The sequence below is a fragment of the Gossypium arboreum genome, chromosome 1, assembly GCF_025698485.1.
Source record: "Gossypium arboreum isolate Shixiya-1 chromosome 1, ASM2569848v2, whole genome shotgun sequence".
In the NCBI taxonomy this organism is placed as follows: Eukaryota; Viridiplantae; Streptophyta; class Magnoliopsida; order Malvales; family Malvaceae; genus Gossypium; species Gossypium arboreum.
Genome location: NC_069070.1, coordinates 55,691,954 through 55,703,246, shown reverse-complemented (window position 1 = coordinate 55,703,246; position 11,293 = coordinate 55,691,954). Strand labels below are relative to the sequence as shown.

At 32.7% G+C, this 11,293-nt stretch overlaps 1 protein-coding gene across 1 annotated transcript; it reads left to right on the top strand.

Moving 5' to 3' along the window:
• The first annotated feature begins 793 nt into the window (after positions 1 to 793).
• On the top strand, positions 794 to 4,461 carry LOC108466349 (putative 12-oxophytodienoate reductase 11). The gene is given in 5 exon segments (XM_053028770.1): positions 794 to 1,146; positions 1,509 to 1,649; positions 1,780 to 1,910; positions 3,481 to 3,642; positions 3,726 to 4,461. Coding segments are annotated over 5 exon segments (984 nt in total). The 5' UTR covers positions 794 to 1,120; the 3' UTR covers positions 4,250 to 4,461.
• The last annotated feature ends 6,832 nt before the right edge of the window (positions 4,462 to 11,293 follow it).

Genomic DNA, 11,293 nt, shown 5'->3' with positions numbered 1-11,293 from the left:
ATCATGAATTGGCCTTTCAACTTGGCTGGTGGCGTAAAAGCAAAGAACAACCAGAACAGGTAAATCCAGTGACAATTAAAATGGTCCCTTCTATGATCAAACCACCTGTTTTGGAATTATAATATTTATCTAACCCCCTGAAATATGGATATTTGAGAGAGCAGAATACATTGCCTGTAATTATTGCCGTAGGATTATCCACAGAACAGGAAAAGACTTTACTAAATGTACTAAGAATATTTTATTATGAAAATATTTTTATTTTTTTCTTATTTGTAAAAAAATAAAAACAATTGCAAGTGTAAATAACATTTTAAATATAAATTAATACATAATTATAAAATGAAAAATAACACAAATACGATATGAACCTCAAATTATAATTTGAACAATCTCAAATAAAAGGATAACATTTAAAGATAACAAAATATATTTTGTTAGAGTTTAATGTTATACAAAGTTTTGTCTTTAATTTTAAGAATTAATAGTAACCTTCAACATCACATTTTCTATGAACAAACTTCAAATGGATTATAAGTCTATAGACTCATATCCTACATCAATTAAGAAAAAAAGACATAAGACTTAATGTATATATAAAAAGCTGTTTTGTAAATTTTATTTTTACAAGAGGTGACACTTAAAAATTAAAGGAAAAAAATATTAAAACTCTGGAAGCATTTTACTGCAAATCTGATAAAAACACTTTCAACGATAAGCGTTTTTATTATTTCGCCCTAATTCAATAATTTAAGAAAAAACAATCTAATCAATAATATATATATATATATTTAAGAAATTTACTCGGATTTTAAATGTTATGAAAACGGAGATATTTGCAAATTGCAATAGAAAGCGCTTGAAAATGAAAATGTGAAGTGATTGTTTGATTGTCATGTAAAACGTCCGAAAAACGGTAGTGCTCGCCCTTTCCAGCTGTTTTCCTTTTCCTTTAATGATTAGCTATTAGTTGACTTTCCAGTCATCTTCCAAAGTTGAGGCGCTGCTCTGAAATTTAGCAGAGAAAAGGAAGAAGATCAAGCAAAATTCAGGTGGAGAAAAGAAATATCAAATATGGCACTCAACTCTACCGCCCATTCCTCTTCTCACGCTTCACAAAATGGGAAACTTTAACCTCTCTCACAGGTTTGTTTCCTTCATATATAAAAAAAATTAAGGAAATTAATTATCTGATATCACGCTTTGATGATCTGGAATTCTGGGCGAACGGATTTTAGTATTAAGTTCTTTTTTTATTTTCTTTCATTGATTCTTCACTTTGGGAAACTGAGAACACTTTTCTTCTTAGTAATAATATAATAATAATTGTGGATACAAAATTGTGGTTCATTATTTTGGTCGTAAAATATAGCTAATCGACAAAGGCAATCAATTCAGAGATATTTTGAAGTTTTTTTTTTTCCTCTTGTACGGAATTACCAGAGTTGTTTTGGTAACCAATGAATTAATAGTGTATTTCTTTTTAAATTTTTGGAAAAATGATACAGGGTAGTTTTAGCACCATTGACAAGAAATAGATCTTACAATAATATTCCACAACCACAAGCCATCTTATACTACTCCCAGCGTTCAACCGATGGTGGGTTTCTCATTGCTGAAGCTACTGGAGTTTCCACTACAGCACAAGGGTAACCTTTTATCCATTTCCTTCTTTGAAAAAAAAGGATCAAGTGGGTATCATCAGTTATTTAACAAACAGATTAAAGAGATTTTATTATTATTTCATTAATGATATTAGTGGGCATATTGGATTTGAAGGTACCCAGACACGCCTGGAATTTGGACAAAAGAGCAAGTGGAAGCATGGAAACCAATTGTGGACGCTGTTCACGACAAAGGAGGCATCTTCTTTTGTCAACTTTGGCATGTTGGCCGCGCCTCTAGTTATGGTATTCTAAATTCCATCCTCCTTTTTTTTCTTTTTAACCAAGAATCATCAAATTTATTTCTTTTACGTATAAAAACTTGAGGGAATTTTTAGATAGATGGTATGTTTATGTTGTTAGTGTAAAAATATTGGTGACAGTGAGATAAAATATTATAACAATATTATGATGAGAGATAAAAAATAAAATTAAACGCACCTGAAAAAAAACTTAATTTTTAATTTCTAAAAAAAGTACTTTTATACTATTTTTGGTTTGAGAGAAGTATCTTTTCTCTTTAAAAGTAGTTTATTTAAGAATGATTTTATCTTAAAAGTATTTTTTTGTCTCAAAAGTGTTTTTCCCAACAATGATTCTTAGAAGCAATACTAGTGTAACTATATTTTTTTAAATTTGAAATTTAGTCTATGTACTTTTATTTCTAAGAATTTAGCCTATCTATTTTCAAATTTCAAAATTTAAGTCTAATTATTAACATTGTTAAAATTATTTTGTTAAATTCAAGTTCATTACAATGTTATTTATTTAATTACATGATTATTAAGTAAATTTTTTTTAATTTTAAAATGGCAAACTAATAAATTAAACTAAAAAATTAAAAGTGTTGCACTTAAATTTTAAAATTGAAAAATAAAGTGATTAATTTTGAAGTTTGAGAAGAGTACAAGAACTGATCTTATATTTTAATTTATTTATAATAATGATAAATCTTTATGTAACTAAATATTTTAGTAGAATTAAAATGATAAATTTTATTAATAAAAAATATTGAAAATGTTAAATGAAGTATTATAAGAAACAACAAACTCTATTAACTAATTAGTTAGAGAAGCTTTTAAACTCGTGTTTTAGATATATATTGTCAAAGTTCAAAAGAATAAAGTATAATAATTTTTTCTCCTTCAATTTTATAAAAAAATTTATTTATCTTTCATTTAAATCTTTTGTTTCTTTTTAGTCATTGAATTTACATTGTTTATCAAATTATCCTAAAATAGATGGAACATATCACATTAACAATTAATTAAAAATTTTAAAACTAATTTTTATAATTTTTAATCTTAAAATAAATTTTAATTTTTAAAATAATTTTTGTATTTTTAGAATTTTAAAATTTAAAAAATAGTTAATTGGTGGCATAGTATTCATGTATATGCCAAGTTAGCAAAATTAACAAACGTTAGCTTTTGCATTCGTTTTATAGTGATTTGACAAATAAAAAAATTTTAAAGATTAAAAAAAGACGAATAATTAAATGGAAGGTTAAGATAAATTTTTTTTTTTTTTAAAGATTAGAGGAGCAAAAGAATAATGAAAATATTCCCCTTTAGATGCCGCATCATGGTGCATGGACCATGGACCACAGCATTTCAACCGCACTGCTAATGTCTAACAACCAACATACTTCATTCAGCCTGGCCCAATCTAGAGAAAGGGAAAGATAACATATGAAATAGTAATCCATGTTCCGTATTCCGTATGATGCGTGATGCATTTCAACCACAATCACACAATGCTTAGAATCGTTTCGTTTAGGTGAAGAAATGTCCTTATATAAAATTTTGTACTACAGCTTTTCAACCTAATGGTCAAGCTCCAATCTCTTGTACTGATAAAGGGGTGACACCGGGCCTTGATGGGATGGATTGATCACCTCCTCGTCGGCTTAGAACCGATGAAATTCCCGGCATTGTCAATGATTTCAGGCTGGCTGCCCGAAATGCCATTGAAGCGGGTGAGAATACATGTATGAATACTTGTTTAAGTTATCAGAGATTGAAAATTGATCATTGTAATTAAAAGTAGAGTATTAAGCAGGATTTGATGGGGTTGAGATCCACGGTGCAAATGGTTACTTGCTTGATCAGTTCATGAAAGACCAAGTGAATGACAGGATAGATAAGTACGGTGGAAGCTTGGAGAATAGGTGCCGGTTTCCGCTCGAAATAGTCGAAGCGGTGGTGAATGAAATAGGAGCTGATAAGGTGGGAATGAGACTATCACCTTACGCCAGTTACATGGAAGCTAGTGAATCAAACCCTGAAGCACTAGGCGTTTACATGGCGAATGCAGTTAACAAGTTTGGCATTCTCTATCTTCACGTTATTGAGCCACGGATGATTAAAATAAACGACAAGTATGAAACTCCTCATAGTCTTCTGCCAATGAGGAATGCCTTCAAGGGGACTTTCATTGCTGCCGGAGGGTACAACGTAGACGATGGTACCAAGGCTATTGCTGATAATTACTCGGATTTGGTTGCATTTGGGAGGTTCTTCTTAGCTAATCCAGATTTACCAAGGCGATTTCAGCTCAATGCTCCTCTTAACAAGTACAATTGAGACACTGTCTACATTCCGGATCCCGTCCTTGGTTACACCGATTATCCATTCCTTGAAGATACTAATTCCTCTTCATTAAAACATTATGTGCATGTAATGGGAAGAATGTATCCAAGTATAAGCCGAATGGCTTACATCAAGGACCCTTGACGATAGTAATTGTTATTGAAATTGTCTAATCAAGATATTGTTAATTATTTAAGTGATTAAAATGCAATTCATGGTAAGGGCTTCTTAACCTAGTTTATAAAAGATAAATAATAGAAAAAGTTATAGACTAGAAGACCAAAGTATGATAGCTACTTTCCTGATCAACAATGATTGGAGTTACGTATTAAGTTAGTTTCATGTTTTCTTTAATATGTTACATCTTGCATCAAAGTTAGCTTCTTTTGTTGTTCACATAATAAATGTATACTTTCTCCGATTCAGTTGAGTTGTGTTAGTTTTGGATGATATCTTCACATGCATCAATGGTTAAAAGATTAAGGTAATTAATTATGAAATATTATTACTTTTTAATATTTAGTAATCATGTTTTTATTTTTTATTTTATGATTCCATTGAATTTTAAAAAATTAATTAAATCCTTAAAATCATTGATATAAAACAATTTACTTGTTAATTGATATTGTTTTGATTTTTGAGAGAATGGAATAAACGATTCAATTTTAAGTAGTATCGAAAATGTGATTTTGAAACTTCATTTCCATAAACCAAGTCAGTAAGTAAAATGGAAATATTTACATATTTTATATGAAAATATAATAAAGATTGAATAAGTAATTTAACCAAGAATTTTTTAATTAAAATTCAAGGACTAAATTTTAAAAGTTTAATTTTTTGAGTTTTAATGAAAAAAACTTGGGACCTAGATAGCAATTACCCAAAGAACAAAAATGTTTATTTAACCAAGTTTAATTTGGAGACAGTGGATATATTGTGGTAATTATAATTAAAGAATAAAAATAAGATTAATTAATGTTATAATCTAATCAAGTTATAAATAGCTAAGATAGTGGAAAGAAAGATGATATGCCTTCCCTGGAACACCTTAGTTTGGCAGGTTCTAAGTTTTGGCGCGTAGCCTAAAAGTAATCTATATGACGCAGTTCTATCTGCGAATCGTTTCTTGTGGCGTATAGATTTGGGCGCATAGTCGAAGTCAAAATATTAAGTAATGATTGATCTAAGAAAGTGGAGTTGTAAGGGAGAAGAGCCGTGATGGGTCACGAAACTAACTAATATTTCGACGAAGGCAAGTGCACCTATCGAATAGTAGTATAGTTATGGTGGGTCCGAGATATCTATCCACAAGGACTAAAAGTACTAGTAATAACTATCTTTCTATTATTTAGCCTAATAATTAAAGGAGTTGTTTTAATCTACAATTAAACTAATTAACTATGAACGCGATAGAGATCGAATTGGGAAAATACTTAAGAAAACTAATGAGAGAGACAATACCCAAGAAAGAATCCACCTAGACTTCACTTATTATTTTGACTTTGAATCAAACGATTTATTAACTTGTCTTGATCTGTAGGAATCCCTAAATTATGTTAATATCTCTTTCGAGACTACGAACAATTGACTCTATGTTGATTAATTGGAATCTCTTTCTAATTGAAACCCCTATCGTTGCATTAACTCAATCTATGGATTCTCCCATTAGATTTGACTCTAATTCGACAGATTTATGTCGTCCTATTTCTAGGATTGCAATCAACTTCTCTCAATTATGCTAGATCTATTCTTAAACAGGGACTTTTGCTCCATTGAATAAGCACATCAAACTTGGATTAATATCCTGAAAATATTAAGACAAGGATTAAGAACACATAATTAAGAACAAGAACATTCATGTAATTCAGATAATTAAATAATAAGATCTGTAACACCCCTCGCCCGTATCTGACGCCGGGACAGGGTTCGAGGTGCTACTAGACTTAACTCAAGCATACGCATATAAAATCGGGCCATAAAATTTCTTTTAATGTAAAACTTCTCGTTCACATGCATTAGGTCCCTTGAACAGGCTCATGAGGCCCAAAACATACATTAGAGACGGTTCGGGACTAAACCGAGAACTTGAGAAAAACTTGAAAAATTCATGCTTTAAAGCTCCACACGCCCGTGTGGGTATAGACCGTATGGTCACACACGCCTATGTGGCTTGGGACACGTCTGTGCCCTTAGCCCGTGTGGAACACTGACTTTAAAACACTGCCATGACACACACTCATGGGAGTGAGCCGTGTGTCACACACAGTCTGACACACGCCCGTGTGCCTTGCCCGTGTGGACAAAAGGAGGCCATTCTTCCAAGCCATTTTGTCACCCATTTTACACAACCTACACAAGATCATTTCAATATACTAATTTCACCATAATAGACACTAATTCATCCATAGAAAGAACATTATATGCATTTGCCAAAATGAATAATAGCCATTATTCTAGGCTTGATACAAAATGAAGGGCTTTTGACTTAAGCCAAAGTACATAACCAATTTCTCATAAAATAAAAAAAAACATCCTAGTCTAGTCCTATACATGCCATACTCAAAAGAAGATTTAAACTATACCAAGTGCTTCAATTGATAGTGTGATTGATATTTCCGACTTCAAGGGATCCTTGAGCTAATTAAGCGGCACTAGAAGAAAAGGGAAAGGAAAGAGCGTAAGCGTAAAGCTTAGTAAGTTGCATATAAATAAATATACAACAACAATATCACCATTACTCATAGCTCAAAGGTAAGCATAAACTTGACTTACTCATTACTGTCTACTCAAATCACATTTTCTACTCAAATCACATTTTCTAATTTGAGCTCATTACTCATGCATACCAAATAGGTACCTGTACCACTCACAATATTATTATACTTCCTTATTAAATCACTTTCATAATCTTAAAGTCGAACCTTTCGGAATACTACCGTATATTCTATAAGCCTCAAACATGGGATAAGTTATCGATGCCATGTCCCAGACATGGTCTTATACTAGGTCTCGTATATACGTGCTGATGCATGTCCCGGATATGTCTTACACTAGCATGAGTCTTAATCGATGCATGTCCTAGACACGTCTTGCACTGGCTATCATCATCGAGGCCGATGCATGTCCTAGACATGTCTTACACTGGCACTAATCTCTACGCCGATGCCATGTCCCAAACATGGTCTTACACTAGTACTCATAATGCGGCCGATACATGTCCCAGATGTAACACCCCTAACTTGTAATTGACATCAGATTAGGGTTACGAGGCATTACCAGACAAACAAAACATTTCGAACCAATTCAGAATCACAGATATCATATATTATCAATACAGAAGCATTCATTGCCAATTTATTCAACAATGTGGTCTACGAGACTTAAACATACATTTAAGGAAAGATCGGAACTAAACCGAACCTATTCAAAATTTTTAGAACTTAACCAATTCTTTCAAACGGTTAAAGTCACACGCCCGAGTGACTAGGCTGCATGTCACACACCGGCACTAAACACACCTATGTGAACCAGCCGTGCCAAAAATAGGTCCTATACTGACTTTTTCACACGGCCAATAGGCACGCCCGTGTACTATGGTCGTGTGATACTTAGCTAGCTACTGATTTTAGCCCACGGCCATATGATACGCCCGTGTGTCAAAACCGTGTGATTCTTAAGAGAATACTACTTTTTTTACATGGCCACAAGGCACGCCAGTGTCCTCTAACCGTGTGGCACAATGCAGGCTTGGTTTATGCCAATTTGCCACTTCTCTTTGGGCCAAATCTAGAAGCAATGATATACAACATTTATACCATACTTTCCAACCAATTCCATGCTCAAAACATGCTTCATTATAACAAAAACATATTAGCTCATAAAACACTACAGCCATGCATCATTTGGTATCATTAACCAAATACCAAAACTATATACAACATTGCATTTTGCTAGCCAACTCCTATGGCATAATATATACACATCAAAACTTATATACATAGACCTTGTAGCCTATACATGCCATACTTTAAAATATTTACACTTTCAAAAGTACCAAAATAAGATCGATAGTGTGGTGACGATCCTCGACTATCCCCGAGCCTTTAGTAGCTACGATAACTGTAAAACAGACAGTAAACACACAGAGTAAGCTACAAGGAGCTTAGTAAGCCAAATACAATTAGTCTAATTACTAAAGCATATATGTACCATTCAACCATATAGATTCATAACCATTTCATAGAATAATCCATACTTAACCATATAGCATTGTTTGCATATATGTCATGCTTCATTTCCAATTCTATACATATTTCACAGAGACAGAGCTTTTCATATTCAGAAATTTAGTACGATACAAATGTACCTGCATAGGTTATACATTTCATATACTCATATTTCAAACGCTATCATCAGACGATTCAGAAACAATACAGATGTTCATAACTAAGTACAATGCCGATGTCCCAGACATGGTCTTACATGTAATTCAATATCGATGCCTCTGTCCCAGACAGGGTCTTACACGAAATTGAATTCGATGCCAATGTTCCAGACATGGTCTTATACGTAAATCTCAATCGAGCCTGTGTCCCAGACACGGTCTTATACGATGTCTCAGATTGATGTCAACTTTTCTTTAGTAACATACAGAGCTTTCCGGATACAATCATATTATCAGAATTTATTCAAAATCCATTTATCAGGCTTTCAAGGCCATCCAATACAGATTATAGTTTATATGTACATAATTTATTTCAATTAACATGTAATTGTAATTTGACTTACCTCGGATGGATTTCAGATAAAACAAGTCATCTATTCAACTATTTTGGACTTCCCCCGATCTAAGTCTGATTTTCTTTGTTCTTGATCTAATACAATACAAATTCCACCATTCAATCATTCATTTCATTCAATTTAATCGATATACACATATTTAGGGCACTTTACATTTTAGCCCTTACATTTTCACACTTTGACAATTTAGTCCATTTTTCACAAAATCACCAATATGCAAAATTCACCAAGACTATAGCTTGGCCAAATATACATGGCTTCCATACGAGCCCAAATAACATATTTAATTTACAATTTAGTCCTTCAAAACCTCATTTTCACAAATTAGCTCAATTAGCTCTATTTCATCAAAAATCCAAAGATAAAACATGATAATCATTTACCAAGCCTTTATAATTCATCCAAAAACATCACAAAGCTCATGATATCAACAATGGTATTTCATGAAATCTTTAACAGAAACAGAAATTTAGATATGGACTTTGAAGAACACGAAGCAACAATCACAGAAACGTAGAAATTATAAAAAACGGACGAAAATTCATACCTTAATCAAGATGAACAAGGGCCGAAACCTAAAACGGTTTTCTTCTTTTTATTTTCTTTGATTTTCAGTTCTAATAGGTGTTTTATGAACACATGCATGAATTTTGTTTTCTTTAATTCATGTTAAAGCATGATTTACCATTGTATCCTTCATTAATAAACATATAAATTACATGAGACAAGGTTATTTATGACCACTCAGAAATTCAATGGAATAATTGCCACATAAGGCCATATAATCCAAAGCCATGCCAATTAAACACATTGAATATCTGACATATAGGTTTTATCATCTACGAGATTAAATCCTTTTTGTAAAATCGAGCACAGAAATAGACAAATTAAATCACAGAAATTTCACAGATACAAATTCATATATCACAGACACAAAAATAATATTAAAATATTTTTTAAACTCGGATTTGTGGTCCCGAAACTACTATTCTGACTAAGACCTAAACCAGACAGTTACAATTCTCCCCCTTAGGGATTTTCGTCGTCCTCGAAAATCTTACTGTTAAACAAATTCAGATATTGTTGTTTCATTGCATCCTCAGGCTCCCACGTAGCCTCTTCTACTCTGTGTCTATGCCACAACACTTTAACTAACGGAATTCTTTTATTACATAATTCTTTAATCTCACGAGACAGAATACGAATCGACTTTTCTTCATAAGTCATATTAGAATAGATTTCAATATCAGACGGAGAAATTACATGCGAAGGATCAGATCTGTATCGTCGAAGCATCGAAACGTGAAATACATTATGTATCTTTTCCAACTCAGATGGTAGCCTCAATCTATAAGCAACCGGCCCAACATGCTTGGTGATTTCATACGGCCCAATGAACCTCAGACTCATCTTCCCTTTTTTACCAAATCGGAATAGTTTCTTCCACGGAGATACTTTCAGAAACACTTTATCACAGACCTCAAATTCAATATCTTTTCATTTTAAATCTGCATAAGATTTCTGACGATCAAAGGCAGCTTTCAAACTATCTCAATCAGTTTCACTTTCTGTTCTATTTTTTTTATCAAATCAATACCGTAAATTTTATTCTCACAGAGCTCGGATCAGTATAACGGAGTTCTACACTTTTTACCGTATAAAGCTTCGTACGGTGCCATTTTGATGCTCGACTGAAAACTGTTATTATAAGCAAATTCAATCAGGGGTACATACTGTTCCCATGTACCTTCAAACTCGAGAATGCAACATCTCAACATATCCTCAAGTATCAGAATAATCCATTCAGATTGACCATCCGTTTGCGGATGAAAAGCAATGCTAAAATGCAATTTAGTTCCCAGAGCATCTTGCAATTTCTTCCAGAATCGTGATGTAAATCTCAGGTCTCTATCAGATACTATTGACAATGGCACACCATGCAATCTCACAATATCATAAATATACAACTCAGCTAGCTTATCAAGCGAATAATCAAACCGAATCGGAATAAAATGAGCTGATTTCATCAAACGATCAACTACAACCCAAATTGCGTCTTTCTTTTTTGGAGACAGAGGCAAACCCGAAACAAAATTCATGGTCACTCGATCCCATTTCCATTCCGGAATCATAATGGTTATAATAACCCAGATGGCACCTGATGCTCAGCTTTAACTTGCTGGCAGATTAAACATCTCAAAACAAAGTCAGAAATATCTCTTTTCATTCCCGGCCACC